Source organism: Canis lupus, chromosome 24, assembly GCF_003254725.2.
Source record: "Canis lupus dingo isolate Sandy chromosome 24, ASM325472v2, whole genome shotgun sequence".
Taxonomy (NCBI): domain Eukaryota; kingdom Metazoa; phylum Chordata; class Mammalia; order Carnivora; family Canidae; genus Canis; species Canis lupus.
In genome coordinates, this window is record NC_064266.1 from 26,620,038 (window position 1) to 26,636,375 (window position 16,338).

The window sequence follows — 16,338 nt, forward strand, 5'->3', positions numbered from 1 at the left end:
ATTTTTCTTTAATTTTTTTTTATTTATTTTTTTTATTGGTGTTCAATTTACTAACATACAGATGATAGGACTTTTATTTGAGCCCCCTCCCCCCCTTGGTTCTAATATCTAACATTCTGAGTTTCCCAGTATGATCCAGTGGTAGATGTAGGAGGAGACTTGTTAGTATTCTTAGTCCCTCAAATTTTGTGCAAAACTAGAAGGCATAGTGGTTAAGAGCATGAGCTCTAGGCCCAGATTCCCCAGGTTTAAGTCTGGACCTGGCCACTCAGTTCAGTGAGAGAGTACTGGAAAAGTACTTTCAGAGGAGAGAACAAACAATGAGGGAGCTGTTGCAAACATTTCCTGATTCTTTTCTCATTATAAAAGTAATATAAAATTAGTGGACTTTGTGGGTTTTTTATATATATATATATATAATTTATTTATTCGTGGTAGAGAAAGAGAGAAGCAGAGACACAGGCAGAGGGAGAAGCAGGCTCCATGCTGGGAGCCCGATGCGGGACTCGATCCCGGGACTCCAGTATCACACCCTGGGCTGAAGGCAGGCGCTAAACCGCTGAGCCACCCAGGGATCCTTGGCTTTGTGGTTTTTCTGTTGGTTTATTTTCATTTATTTACTTGTTTTGTGTTTTTTTTTTTTTTCATTTGTTTTTTAATCCCAGAAAATTTCTTTCTTTCTTTTTTTTTTTTTTTTAAAGATTTTATTTATTTATTCATGAGAGACACAGAGAGAAAGAGAGGCAGAGACACAGGCAGAGGGAGAAGCAGGCTCCATGCAGGGAGCTCAACATGGGACTCGATCCCAGGTTTCCGGGATCACACCTCAGGCTGCAGGCGGCGCTAAGCCGCTACACCACCGGGGCTGCCCAATCCCAGAAAATTTCAAGTGGATTCTTTGGAAGACCTAGCTTTACAGGTAGATGGCTGCATTTCATAAAGTGTTTGGGAGCCTTTAGGTTAACTTTTGCCTTAAAATTATTTTTGTGGTCTGCTGTAGTGTCTGAAATTCTACCACAATCAGGTCTCTAAGAGGCATATTATCAGTGCTTAGGTAACCAGAATTATGTGAATGTTAGCCAAGTATGAGAGACCTAGAGACACAGGGACAGGTTGGAGGATAGAATAGAGGACAGTACAGTATGAGGACAGGCAGTTGGGGCCATCCTTAGTGTTTTCCCTGCCTGTAAACAGAGTGGTTGAGTGAGTCAAGAAGGAAGTATAAATGCTATGATCAGAAGCCAAATTGATAGTGGGAGGGTGCCTGGTCTTAAACTCAGATGTAGGCGTGAGACTGACAGATTTCCTAGGCTATTTTTAATAGCTGCCTGACTAGATTGAGAATGTTGGGCATCATAACTGCTAACTTAGTATAGATGAGTCAGGGGACAGTTAATAGAGCAAGCTGTCCCTTCTGTGTAAAGGGAGGCATGTAGACATTTTTGGTACAAGCTCTGTGCCACCTGTTGTTAAGAAGTTTCCAACTCAGCTCTGTTGACACTTCCCTAGGTATTATAGGGAAATAAGATAATGTTTCTATCAGAGAGGTAAGGGCTGTGCCTGCTGGCTGCATACAGAGCAGCAAGGTCTGGGTGCTGCAGGAGTAGAGGGAGATGATGGCTCAAGATGCTGTTGCCCTTACCATAAGTAGGCTTTGAGCTGAGGTAAACTCTGTAAGATCATTAGAGGCCATTCCAGGTTTTTGAGTAGAGGCACAGTGGGTAATTCATTCCATAAGAGTGTAGTCTAAGTTAGAAAAGGAGCAACTAGAGACAGGGTGACCAGTTGGGACAGTGGTCTGGACAAGGCATGAAAAGGGCACATTTCTGATAAGGAGAGATCTGTTAGATACATCTCAGAAGTGTAGAATCTACTGGAAGTTGGGACTTTAGGAGATTCTGGTGATCTCCAAGGCATTGTACTTGGAAGATAGGGCCAGTGGAAGTGTTTATAGTGTAAGTAGGTAGCTCAGGAAAGGAGGAGCCTTATGGGGGAAAATGATGAATAATTCATTTCCAGTAGGTCCTCCAAGTGGAAATAGAGAACTGAAGTAGGATGACTGGCTATCTCTTATTACACCTATTTCCATCAAAATGGCAAAGGACATAAATGGGCCTGCAGTTATTTTCATTAGTTTTATTTCAGTCTTGTAATGCTGTGAGTGTCAGTATGAAGTGGTAGAAAGTACTCCAGTTTTAGTGGGCAGGTGACTTTGGCTTTAGAGCCCAGACTTAAGCTCCTTGACTTTGGACAAACCACAAGCCTATGGGCCTGAATATGCTCATGAGAGACGAGGTGGGGAAAGCAAAGACATAGGTCTATCTAAGGCCTTCCCTTGCCTAAATTCAGTGATTCTGAGGGTCCTAAGGTATTTAGTGTGTGTGTTTTTTGTATATAATAACTTTTGTATAAGAGTTTGAAACTGAAGGATTTGAGTTTTGTAATTTTTCTCTTTTTAAATGTATTTAACAGTTTAATTGAGCGCTGTTCTAAGTGCTTGGAAATAAAAAATTTGAAAAATTTTTTGCTTATGTGCTTGTATTTTTGTGGCTACTTCTAACATATGGCCACTTTGATGCTGTGGTGGCTAAGTGCCTATGAGGGTCATACCACATACTCCACACTAATTAGGCAGTTAGTGTGTGCTAAGTACTGTTAGATATTTCATATGCAAATTATATATTACTAGATTTTCTGTCTTAAAAATATGGCAGTCATTGTTTTGCATAGTGCAGGACTGTAAAAATGACCATGTAAGCTGAAACCATGCAAAATGATCTTAACGGGAAAAATTATGGTTGTTCTATGACTTTTAAAAAATTTTCATCAAAGAATTGAGAACTCACTGTAGATTACAAATCTATATAGGGAAACAAAGAGGATAGTGACACTAAGTTACCTAGCATGCTAGAACATAAAAACATTAGAAACATTGAGAATTAAAGTATTTTTGTTTCTTTGTAATGAACTTCACAAGAGAGGTTTGACGAGAACTGGCCTTATTGTATAATCTATGGTATGGAGCAAGCATCCTAGAAGTTTGTATCGCCTCCGGCAGTTTACCCTTAGTGTTCTCCATGTTGTGAGATACGTTGGAGAGTTCCTATAGTGTGAAAAGTTTTGTCAGCACCACTTCCCTTGGACACCGTCATCCTTGTCATCACAAGCACTTTCTTCAGAAAGTTTCTGGAAGGGCGTGGCAGTGCCAGCATCTCTGAAACCATCTGCGTCTTCTACAACTTCGTTTATGTGCCGTTCGCTTCCAGCGTGAGCTTTAGTTTTAGTTTCTGGGCTGCTCTTTGATCGTGGTCATTTTCAGTCAGTTCTCTGTTTTGATTATTCACTTTTATGAAATGTCATGTGAATCTGATCACCAGGAGACAACACACTTTGCTGTTTGTGAACGGAAATAACAGCTCTCCAGTAACCAACCAGTGACCGGAAAGAAGTGATGTGGTCACTGAACATGATACATTTCTATTATTTACGTAGTGATGTGTGGACTAAAGTTAGCAAAGTTTGTTCTTTATGCGGTTACTCAGAATGAAATGCTGCAGTACTGAAATTTGAACCTTGGTGTGTTGGGAGACTGGTGTTATTTAAATCTTGGTAACAAATCTGTACATAACAGAATGGTACAAAGTGAGGGCTGCCTGTGCTGCAAATGTTGCCGTTTTCCTTTATTTAGTAGAACAGAGGGACAAAGCTAAGAAAAAATAAAACCCGTGATATTGACTTGGCATTCACGTCAGGCATAATTTGATCAGTTAATGTGTAAGGTAGGAGCAGGAACTACATCCTTGGTTCCAGGAGAAAATGTTTAATTAAGCAGGAAGTGTACACTATTCTGTTTATAACTCAGAGTTCTGAGACAGGTGCATGGTGACCCCTCCTTTGACAGATGAGAGAGTGTTGTATGCTGCTGTGGAATTTGATTGCAGTGGGAAGAGCACAGATTTTGAAAGTCCTACCTTTAGACAAGTGTTGAACCTCTTGGGTCTCCTCTCAGTTTTCTCACCTGCAAGCTGAAGATACTACATCTCAGAGTTGCTAGAAGGACTAAATGTACAGAAACTATTGCAGTGCCGGGCACACATTACCATCCTTTCTTTACAAGCGTATCATTTAGACTTATGTCCCACATGTTTGACATTTATTTTGTATTGTCCAATTTGATCAAAAGGAATGATTACTTTGGAAGGGCACATTTATCATAGCCATTTAAAAGCATACAATACAGATGATAAGTGTGAATGTAACCTGTTTGTCTCAAAAGTGGTTAATTCTAAAGTAGTGACTTAAGTAATTTCTCTCAGTTGTATCAGTCCTTTTTCTCAGCAATGGTTATTTTTAATTTTAAGGTAAAATAAGATTTGTTTTGTTTTTAGAGGGAGAGTTTAAAGGGCAGCACGTGTAGAGTTTCTGACACAATTTTATTGATAGGTTTCTCTCTACTACAGGTTTATCCTGCTTTCCGAAAATAGACCATTCCTAAGTTGAAATGGGATAAAGTGAAGAAGCAGTTACCATTAACTTATATGGAAGATTTTTTGAGCATTCCCAGACCCCAAAAATAACCTCACTTGGGCTTTTCTGATATCTTAGGCCACATCTTGCTAACAGATGCACAAAATAAAATTGAGATAAAGCACAGATGCTCACAGATAAAGCTCAAAGCTCTGGTGGCTTGATGCTGAGGCGCTGAGTGTAGTTGCTGGACAGGAGCTTAGCAGGGCTGCTCTGGCTGCTTGGGGTGCGTGCTGCCTCTACAACCACTCTGCGAAACACATGCTGACCGCTATTTTCACTTTGGGCCTTTCTTTGTGAAAGCAAAAATCCTCTTTGAATTTCTTTTGGTTAGCAAAAACAGGTACTATTACTGTAGGTATTTCATAAAAGCAAGCTTTAGAAAAGTGGGGGATACCTTGTTTTTGTTTTCTGAGATTATCCTGCAGAGTGTATAGTGTTTCATTTTATATGCAATGTATTTTCTATAAACCTCTCATACATTGGCTTGCTTCCTTATTTTGTCTCATGGGTTTCTTACCACTTTACTTCTTAACTATTTTTAAGAAATAAACTTTTAATTAAATGTGTTTGTTTAGTAGGTTTCTTTTTTAGATGTTTGTTTTTTGGTTGTATTTTATCAGTGAGTCAATCCGAGATGACAGACCTGAGACCATTTTTGACTCTTCAATAATGTAGGGAACTACCAACAATTTAAAATAACTAGCATATAGGTTAATGTTCAGCCGTCTTTGGAAATGTACACCCCTTTTGCCCTTTTTTTTTTTTTTTTTTTTTTTTGCATGTGGCCCATTGTGCATAGCATTTGACTCTTACCTACACAGGCTGTCATGACCCAAATTTGTGCCCTTTTTCTTTCCTCTAGCAACAGAGGAGAAGAAATCTTTGAAGCGAACTTTTCAGCAGATACAAGAGGAGGAGGATGATGACTACCCTGGAAGCTACTCTCCCCAAGATCCTTCTGCAGGACCCCTCTTGGTATGTCAGAACTCCCAAGAGAGTAGGGCAGAGTGGTCTTGATGGGGTGACCGCTATTTGAAGATTATGGCCACAGGGTGGCGCCAGGGACCAATAGTATGGAATCACCCGAGGGCAACTCTGCACTGGGTGCAGGATCCACCGGTAAAGCTAGCCAGGCAGCAGGCTTGCCTTTGTCTTTGCATGCCATGAGTCTAGATAGCTGTATGTGTTATATGGTATTTGGACTTGGCTTTGTTTCACTTCTAGGAGTTGAAAATATTCTCAAAGAGTAGATTTTTGTGAAAGGATAGATAATGCTACAAAGACATTTGTCCTCTGCCATGGCTTTTCTCCTATAGCATGTTTTTTTTTATAAGTAGACAACTCATTAGTTTCTAGGACAGTCGGTGTGGCAATAGCAAGTTTTCTACACTATCATCTGTTCAAATATTAAAATGGAGCTGAATTTTTAATTATACATTTGCATTGTTTAGCCCTTCATATAAATTAGCTCATAAACTCGGTGGTTAGTTAATTTTTGCTGTTTATTACTTACTAATTTACTTACTGTCAAAGAAAGTGAGGCTAAAAGATTAAATAACTTGCCCAGTGTCTTAATTTGAATCTGGGTCTGACTGACCTCAGAGACTACTGGGATCTTTTACGTGGCCTCTCATTTTGCCTAAAACAGCTCTACTTTGTTATAGTAAGGCCCACATAATAGGAAGCGTGTCTGGTTTGTGTCATATTAAATTGAGTTAGATGGTGGATGAAGCGAAAATGGTGTTAGGCCATATAACTTTGCATTTGAAAACTTCCAAGGGGCCAGTCTGAATTTTAGCTTTTAGAATAACTGGATAACTGTACTGCCGTCTGCCTTGCCAGTTAGTTACTCCTGGGTCATTATGGACTGGTGAACCTTGCAGCATTCATTGTTTTCTGAGGATTTAAAATTACTCTTTTTAGCATATGAAGTATGCATTCTTGGTTTGCTCTTTTCTTAGTCTTTTCCTCCTTTGTTTGTAATTAATGAGTTTGACACATTTAATTTGGGGAGTGGCTGCCAAAATGGAAACTGTCATCTTTGTGACATTCATTTTATAAAGCAAATCCAAGAGAGAATTAAAGTAGGCAGTGTCACTTCATTTTATCGGCACACAGTTGTTCAGCATCTGGTACATATGCTTTTTTACTATACTGGAGACCAGAACATTTTGTATTAGAAGTCCTACATTATTTGAAACTAAGCAATATGAACCAGACTCCTTTTTTTTTAAGTTGCCAAAAACATGCTCTTTTGAAAAGTTGAAGGGTTTTTTTTCCCCCAGAATTATGTAGAATCTTCATGTTCTTTATGAATGTTGTCTTCATGCTATCGGCTTAGAAAAATTAACTTTTTACATTCTCTTAGAATCCATTATCCAGTCCAGTCACTGACCTCAATATAGGTGGTGGTACTAAAGACCATATTTTTATAAATATCAGGAGTGATCATTTTTAGGATTTGCCTCCACCTCTTTTAATTCTGGCTTTTTAAATCCCCTACATCTCAATGGGCAGCATTGTTTGTGCTTTCATTGTACAGACTGAGGAACTGATCAAAGCTTTGCAGGACCTGGAAAATGCTGCATCAGGGGATGCTACTGTCCGGCAGAAGATTGCTTCTTTGCCCCAGGAAGTGCAAGATGTTTCTCTGTTGGAAAAAATAACAGGTGAGAAGGTAGTTTAGGAGAAAGGTTAGGGAAGAGGGACATCTCTCTAATGCATCAAACCCTAGGACATGCTTACATCTGCAGATACAGACTTCTTCTATGTGGTATTGGGTTTTGCAAACAGTGAAGCTGTTGAAATAGTCCATGCTTGAATAGTGATTCTAGGAACTATGCAGAAATGCTGAACTCTTAAGTAATGTTTGTTGAAAACGCAGGGTAAATTGTGTGATGTGGGGTAGCAGGAGAAGACATCAAATTCATAATCCTCTTAACTAAAAAAAAAAATTATGATTCGGTGCTGTGTGATTTCTGCACTGTACACAGACACACCCCATAGATGATTGTGCCTTTAATGCCAAGAATGCCAGGTGTATATTGTTAATCATGTTATTTTGCCCTCTTGATGATCACCCCCCCCCCCCAGTTAAACAGGGAGGGACTTGTAACATTATTCCCACTTTATGCATGAGAAATTGAAAGGAAGGAGTGAAGCACGAACTAATATTTATAGAGAATGTTCTGTGCCAGATACTTCTACTCTTCCTGATAACCTTTTAAGGTCACTGAATATATATCCCCATATTGCATAGGAGGAAATTGAGGCTTTGAGAGGTTAGGTGTCGTCAAGCAAGACTGTCCGCTCCATTTTCCCTGCAGCATCTGTTTGCTTCATGTCTCTGTCCCATTTTGATAATTGCAATATTTCAAACTCTTCTATTATATTTGTTATGTTGATCTGTGATTAGTGATTAGGACTCCCTAAAAGTTCAGATGATAGCATTTTTAGTCACAAAGTATTTTTTTATTACAGTATATACATTTTTTTAAAGACCTAATGTTTTTGCAGGTTTGGTAGAACACTGTAGTGTAAACATAACTTCTGTGTGCCTTGGGAAACCAAAAAACTGATTTGACTCGCTTTATTGCGACATTTGTTTCATTGTAGTGGTCTGGAACTGAAGCTGCAATATCTCCAAGGCACACCTGTATTTTAAAGGTAGCTGGGGAAAACGTTTCTGATGAGATGACCTTTGATCAGAGGCACCCTCCCCTGAAGATTAGGAAGCAAGCTGTGAGGATATCTGAGGGAAGGAAGTACCCCCCCCCAGGCAGAGGGTACAGCCCCAAGTAAAGACCTTCAGGTCAGGAGCGTGCTTAGCTGCAGGACACAACACAGAGGCTGTCTGAATTCCTGGCAGAATTTGGGCTCACTTTCACTTCCGAGCTCCAGCACTTGGAGCCCACTGGATCCATTCTGTTAATCCTTCCACCTTTTCTCAGCCTCCAATCCTTTCTGGCCTTAACTTTCTTCACTACTCAGTGTGGTGAAGAAAGCGATTCTTCATAATTGCTCCCGTACCTATGCCCTAAATTTGGTTTTCTCTGTCCTCTTTGCTGTGGTCTTCTGGCAAAACCCCAGCTTTTCTCTTAGTTAAGTCCAACTTTTGAGGTTATTATAATGATCAGTTTATTATACTGTTAGAATCCTAGTCTATAAAAATTGGGGGCAAATTAACATAAAACTAGCAATGTATGTGATTTTATTTATCTATTTACACTGAGCTAAAAGTCTCATGTCTCCTAGCCTTTTTTTTCTTTTTTTTAAGATTTATTTATTTATCTGAGAGAGAGTGTGTGCACACAGGAGTGTGGGCAGGGGGAGGGGCAGAGGGAGAGAGAATTTCAAGCAGACTCCCTGCTGAGCACAGAGCCCACTGTGGGGCTGGATCCCAGGACCCTGAGTTCATGACCTGAGTTGAAATCAAGAGTTGGACCTTAAAAAAAATAAAGTTGGATCTTAATTGACTGAGCCACACAGGTGTCCTGCTTTTTTTAAATAAAAATTTTATTTTGATTTTTAATTGTAGTAAAATACACACAGTTTACAATGTTAATCATTTTTAAGTGTACATTTCAGAAGCATTACGTACATTCACATTATTGTGCAATTTCCAGAACTCTTTTCATCTTTCAGAACTAAAACTTTATATCCATTTGTAACAACTCATTTCCCCCCTCAGCCCCCTGACAGCCACTATTCCTAAATCCAGCTTTTCTTCCTTTCCTGGACCTGCACAGCTGAGTCTGGCTGACTGGGAAAAACTAATAACGCATAAAGGCTGACTTGTCTTCCTACTTCTGTGGGTGAACATGCCGTTTTCTAAACCAGCCACCTACCTGTTTGCTAGCTCTGTTTCTTCTCACTACTCCAGGACATTGCTCCAACTTTTCTTTTTTTTTTTTTTTTTTTTCCTATACTGGATCATTCTGTGTAGCATAAAAACATGTACTTTTTTCTGACGTGGGAAATTTTTTTTTTCTTGACCCATATGTTCCTCTAGTTACTACCTCGTTTCTCTCTTCTTTGTAATAGAACACTAAATAGATGTGCCTGTGCTCATTTCTCTCCCTTTCCCCTCCTCCCATTCTCTCTTGATTCCACTTTAAGTCTGAAATTGCTCTTATCAGTGTTGTGGATAACTTCCATGTTGCTAAATTCAGTGATGAATTTTTGCCCAGTCTTTACTTGTGTTCATCGTAGCTTGATCTTAGTGACATTTGGCCTCGTTAGTCATTTCTTCTCATTTGGTGCAGAAGACAGAATAATGATACCCCTGGCCACCCCCACCCCTCCATCCTTGTCCTAATCCCCAGAACCTATGAGTATATGATCTTACATGGCAGAAGGGACCTTCTAGATATGATGATGTTAAGGATCTTGAAGTGGGAGGAATATCATGGATGATTCAGGTGGGCCCTTCTGAGAGGGAGAGCAATAGAGAAGGAAATAGGACCCTGGAAACAGTCTTTGGAGAGATGCATTTTGAAGATGGAGGAAGAGGCCATGATATTAAATACTAAGTTAATACGTTTGTGTTATTTTCAGCCACTGAATTGGTGGTAGATTTGTTGCAGCAGCAGCAGAAAGTAGGACTTTATCCTAGCTTTCCTCTCCTCCTCTGGCAATGGCTCTTTAGTCTCCTTTGCTGGTTTCTTCACTCCTCTTTGACTTCTTAATGTTGAGTACTTAGTGCTGTAGTTAGTTTCACTGACAGTTCCTCTTACAGTTCCTCTTGAATAATATTTAGACTAATAACTCCCTAATTTATATCTTCTATTGTTGACTTTTCACTTCAACTTGAGAGTCTGCTTAGTGTTACTAGTTGGGTATCTCAAAAGGCATTTCAAACTTGACCTGTCTCAAACCAAACTTCTTGTCATCTCTCCAAAATTCATTGTTTTCAGGGTCGTCCCCATATCAGTAAATGATCCCCTCATAATTCCTGTTGATTAGGACCAAAACCAGTATCTGACACCAGTATCTAACATTGTCACCACTTCTGCTGCTACCACCTGGTGCAAGTTGCCACCATCTTCACTTGGATTATTGCAGTTATTTCCTCTTTGGTCTCCCTGCTTCCTCCTTATCTCCCACCCCCAGCCATTGTTCTGTTCTCCACATAAGCAGAGTAACCAGAGTGATCTGTCCAAATGGAAGTTGGACCATGTCTCCCTCTGTTCAGAGCATTCCAGTCACATAGGCTTCTTGCCAGGCACTTCCCCCTTCTAGGGCCTTGGTACTTGCCGTTCCTCTGCTTGGAATGATCTTTCCCACATAGTCACATGGCTTGTTCTCGCACTTTCTCCAGGTCTTGGTTTACATACCATCCCAGTGAAGCCTACCCTCACCACCACATTTAATATCATATTTTTCCCTCTGAATGCCCCGGGCTTTCTCCTCTGCCTTTTTTTCTCTAGAATTCTTATCTATATTCTTTCTATTCTTACCTGAGAATGTAAACTCCTTTGGGGCAGAGAATTTTTGTCGTTTGTGTTCCCTGTTGCTCTGAGATCCTAGAATGGTGTTGGGCGCATAATGGGAGCCCACATATTTGTTCAGTTACTTGGAAGGTTTAGGGTCTAGCAGTCTGATTGCAGGGGGTGAATTGCAGTGGTTGGAGAGGTGGTGGGCGCCTGGAGTATAGTCAGTTCTCCTTAAGGGTTCTGTAAAGGAAGCAGGGAAATGAGGCAGGAGCTAGAGAGTGACATAAGGACAAAAGGTAGAGCAGCATGTTTGTATCCTGATGATAGTGGTTGTGGAGGAAGAGAAAGAAATTGAGAGGTGTGGGGAAGCACAAGGGACAGTCACAGAAACAGGATCTTGGAGTAAGCAAGAGGGAATGGAATGCTCGTGCACAAATGGAGCGCTGGCCAAAGAGACACACAGCCAGCGGCCTGTGTAACTGGGCATGGAGGATAGCCACAGGTAAGTTCTTTGGAGTAGGCATCTAACTGCTGTGTTTTGACTGCATTTTTTTTTAGTAGATCCTAAAACGATCACAGTTATTTTTCTGGGTCGTAATTATTTGTGTGAAGGAATTATCTCCCTTGTACAACTTAGAGGGTGAGAATTGATTTTTTTCTTTTAATCTTTAAAATTAGTGTTTTAGGGATCCCTGGATGGCGCAGCAGTTTGGCGCCTGCCTTTGGCCCAGGGCGCGGTCCTGGAGACCCAGGATCGAATCCCACGTCGGGCTCCCGGTGCATGGAGCCTGCTTCTCCCTCTGCCTGTGTCTCTGCCTCTCTCTCTCTCTCTCTCTCTCTGTGACTATCATAAATAAATAAAAATTAAAAAAAAATAAAATCTTAAAAAATAAAAATAAAAAAATAAAAATTAGTGTTTTAAACTAAAACGCCTGCTGTTTTTGCCATGGGCACTCAAAACATTATAATGTATTACACACTTGGGGGGAAAAAAGATGCAGTCAAACAATGACAAAGCCAAAACCAACCTCACCACTCCAGCTCCTTGTTCTTAGACCATACCACCAATCTTGAAGAATAAAGTTCACCGTCCTCTTTAATTCTCTGTGACTGAGATTGTCTCTTCCCTTTGTACTGTCTTTAGCTCACTCTTAAACTCCTTCACCAAGAACATACTTTTGTTTCCCTGCTCCTAAGGAACCTGATCTTTAGCATCAGTCCTAATTTAGGATCTCTCAACAGTTTTATCTCCTGACATTCATATTAAGAAGGTGTCTGAAAGTCAGGCAGACTGTCCAATAGAGAAACTATGTTAGGAATTCTTAAATCCCAATTGCCTATGAGAATGCTGAGGTCTCTCACCTCTGATGACAAACATTTATAGGGAGCAGCATCCTGTATCACTATCCCCCTTCTAGTTTGTTCCATAGAGCTACTGGAAATCCCTAGAGCTCTTGGCTTCAAAACACTGATCTACTCTTTTGACCCTTAAGGACCTTTTTTAAAATGCTGTATACAAATCAGAGTTCTAATTTCACCAGAACCATGTGAAATTAATTATATCAGTTCTTTTCTAATACAGCTCATCCTTTTGTCCCTTCCTCTCATTTCCTAATGTTGAGTGCACCTTGTTCACCTTACCTTTCTTAAGAATATCCTTTCATATACTTTGATACTTCAACAGTTTTTTTCCCAGTGAGTTAAAACCCATTAATTAGATGTGAAATCAGTCTGGTTGGTAATGACCAAAATTAAAAACAAAAAAGAATAGAAGATGGAACACTTTGCACATAATAAGGATAGTATTGTTTTATGAAGCTTTCTTTTTATGTGTTCACATAAAAGTGTATTTCTTACTGTGGGTCATGTTTTAAGAATTTGAAAGATTATCTGTTATTATGAGGCCCTTTATTTTGTTGAATGGAAGAAGAGAGCTCACCCCCAGGTTTCAAGGCTTAGATATTTATTTATAAGGGATAGACTCTTCTAGGCCCATTTTAGAGACATAGTTTTGAGTCCCAACTCCTCTGCTAACTGCAGGATATCGAACCTGTCCTATAGCTTTTATTTGGTCTTAATTTCCATACCCAAGAAATGAATGCTTGCTTTTGTATTTCGGAAGAATGTGCAAAGAATACTTAACAAAATAATATAAATGAAAGCGCTTTCGAGATTCTCAGAGGCAAGGAAAAATTATTTCATGTATGACCTTAAATATCTTTCTGTTTTATTTGTAGAGCTTTTGCAGGAATAGGCATTTAGAAATCCTTTGCAACATTCCCCTCCTTGTATAATTGCCTCACTTCAGGTAATTCAGAGATGTCCTGCCTTATTAACAGGAGTGAGTGCCTTTGGATTACTCTGTCAGCCAGTCCATTGTTTGTCTACAGGTTCTGGCTTATTCTTGGACCCTCTACATTGGGAGAGAAACTGTTAACCTCCCCCAGAAATGTTTGCAATCATGCCTGTGTGATTTCTATATTGTCTCTATTTTTTGGTCTCATTTGTACATAGACAAAGAAGCAGCTGAACGTCTTTCAAAAACAGTAGATGAAGCATGTCTGTTACTAGCAGAATATAACGGGCGTCTGGCGGCAGAACTGGAAGATCGGCGCCAGCTGGCTCGGATGCTGGTGGAGTACACCCAGAACCAGAAAGATGTTTTGTCAGAAAAGGAGAAAAAACTAGAAGTGAGTACACGGTGAGACCGACCCAGACTCCCCAAGTTTCCCTCCCTGTAGTCCACAGTAGGTTTTCACTGTGCTTTCACTGACACATCTTTTTGTCTTTTAAAAAATTTATGAGATGATAACATCTATCAGATACTGTAATTATTTGAACCGAGTTGAAAATTGAAGTCACATTTTTGTGTCCAAGAAAGAATAAACTGGAATGCAAGAAACAATGAAATCCTAAAGCATTTAGTATCTTGATTACTTCTGTTTGAAATCACATTAAAAAAAATTGTAGTTGAGGTTCAAAAAGACCAGGTGATTGACAAAACCAAAGTATGTGTATTTGGTAGTATTTGGAAAATACTTAAAATTGTCTTTCTTTTAGATTATATTGAGATTTATTTTTTACTTATATCCATGGTTAAGGCCAGTAGTCTGCTTATAAGCTTTGCAGTCAGTTGTAGAATTTCACAGTAATGTGTAGGGAGTCCAGTTCTCAAATTGTTGAGAAGGAACCGATTTCTACCCTGAATTGACATCAGTCTGAATGCCCTTAGGGATGGGCTTTAGAACTAGTTTCTCGCCATGCATTTATTTGGCTTCTTTTTTAAGTATGTGGTGGTTCAATATCAGTGCTTGCATAACACATCCAGCAGAGTGGACATTTGGGAAGCTTTGTTTGCCCCAAGCTGCTAGTGGTTTCAAGGGTGAGGACAGTTTGAGCTGAGAATCAGTTACATATAAGAAACACCAGAGTGGATAAGGGAGGCAGGGGATACTCCCCCTTCCCCACTCCAGCACACAAGAAACACATTCTCTGGTACAGAGAGAGGGGAAACAGAGCTAGTCCTATGGCTGAGATGATGGTGTTTGCTTTTCCACACAGTCACTGACTTGAGGGCAGAGAATGAGGGTACTTTTGATGCTGTCCTTACCTGCAGTGATTACAGGAGCAGGGCTGGGTGGTGGTACAGGCAACTTCATAAGCCAGCCTGGAAATGGCTGTGAAAGTAGTATGGCTTCGATTTAGAAATCAACACTGACCAGAAATCCTAAAGGGAGTTTCACAGGCAGTACCAGACGGTCATTTATCTGAAATGCTCATCTTTCACTGAGGAAGCATTCTCAGCACTGTGCCCCGGGACTAATAAGAGAGTGTAATTAATGATTCTGGTTGTAAGTCACCATGCCATCTGTTGAACTGCCCCTTGGCGACACATTAAGGGCTTTCTCTGATCTGTCAGACATTGATTATCATGAGCAGCTGTTGGGTGGAACGTGGCAAGCAACCATAGAGGACAGAGTCTTTGAGAAGGAGATTGGGTTGGTAGAGTGGATTAACTCTTTGTTTATTTCCCTTCCTCACAGTTGCACTTGCCTCCCTATGTTTCTTGGGGGATGATTCTGGTTTCTGTAGAACTAGTGGTTTGCAAGATGTCATGAAAGGTCATTAAGCAGAGAGATGGATCAGAGATTTGGGTCTGTTCTGTAGCTTTCCAGTCCAGATTCCTCTGCTCATCTGGGCTTTGGGATTCCATTGCTTAAGAATCAGGAGGCTCCCATCACTGGAAAGTACAGATTCTCAGCTAAATAAAGGTCCTTTTTTCCCTCAAAAACCAAGTCTCTTAGCCACTTGAACAAAACCATTAGCTTCAAAATGAAGCTAAATTTGCTTAATTAAAAAAATCAAATGACTGAATACAACATAAGATGTTAAGAGCTGGCTTTAGTTCTTTACTCATGTTTGCTAAAAATTTGACTAGTCTGCTCTCTAGAATCTATAATTTTTCTCTCACATTCCATAACAGACTGGTCTTACTTCCACCATACCCTTACGGTGATGGCAAAACTTGCAAAGTATATGCCACTTGAAAGATGATGCGTTACCAGTATGAATTACTCCAAATCCTCAAAGTCTTATTGATGAGGGCTGTGTATCAAGTATATTTATCTCTTCAGCATTCATTTTTTTAACACTGGCAGTCCTTGTTTTAAAATTGCTATATCAAAAAAAAAAAAAAATAAAAAAAAAATAAAAAAAAAAAAATAAAATTGCTATATCAGAATGTAAATGAAATCTTTTATTTTTTAATCCTTTCATTGCCATTAATGTATGAGCATGCAATTCTTAGAACTCTGGAAATGTAATGATTTGCTTGAGAGTCTGTTTTCTTCCCAAAGTTCGAATTTGTTAACACATGAAGTCTGTCTGTCTTTCTGTCCATCTTTCTTTTCTTTCTTTCTGTCCTCTTTCTTTCTTCTTCTTTGTTCACCTCTTCCTTCATGTAACAAGCATACCTTTTTGTCTTTCACTTATGAATCTTATGTTAGATTTCTGGGTGACTCCTAAGCTTTGGGGTAGGGAATATGATGATTCAGAGCCAAAGATGATTCAGACACTGGTATGTAGGAGAAGCAGTTTCAGCTCACAGAGAAAGATTGTGTTCTGCCCTCAAGGAAGTCATGGTGGCATAAACATAGCGGTGAACATGAAACCAAACCAGGGGATGGTCCATAATGTAGATTAAGGAGACAGTTGGCAACTCTGATTGTGGTTTAAGGTCAATTGCAAACTTCCTGGAAGGCAAGCCTTTTTGTAAAAGGAAATAGCAGTTGAGGAAGAGAAATATGTTTATAAATGGAAAAGCCAAAGTAGAACAGCCAAATGAGTGAAGACAGACAAAAGAAGGGGTGGGAGG

At 39.8% G+C, this 16,338-nt stretch overlaps 1 protein-coding gene across 3 annotated transcripts in view; it reads left to right on the forward strand.

Annotated features, from left to right (window-relative positions):
• The window catches only part of RPRD1B (regulation of nuclear pre-mRNA domain containing 1B), a 51,782-nt gene that overhangs the window by 16,264 nt on the left and 19,180 nt on the right, over positions 1 to 16,338 (forward strand). For 2 of the 3 annotated variants that reach the window (XM_025470041.3, XM_025470042.3), the window contains exons 4-6: positions 5,393 to 5,505; positions 7,073 to 7,199; positions 13,479 to 13,654. In XM_025470041.3, the coding sequence (XP_025325826.1) occupies positions 5,393 to 5,505; positions 7,073 to 7,199; positions 13,479 to 13,654 (416 nt within the window). The remainder of the gene's footprint in view (positions 1 to 5,392; positions 5,506 to 7,072; positions 7,200 to 13,478; positions 13,655 to 16,338) is intronic. The other variant, XM_049100202.1, reaches the window with a different exon arrangement.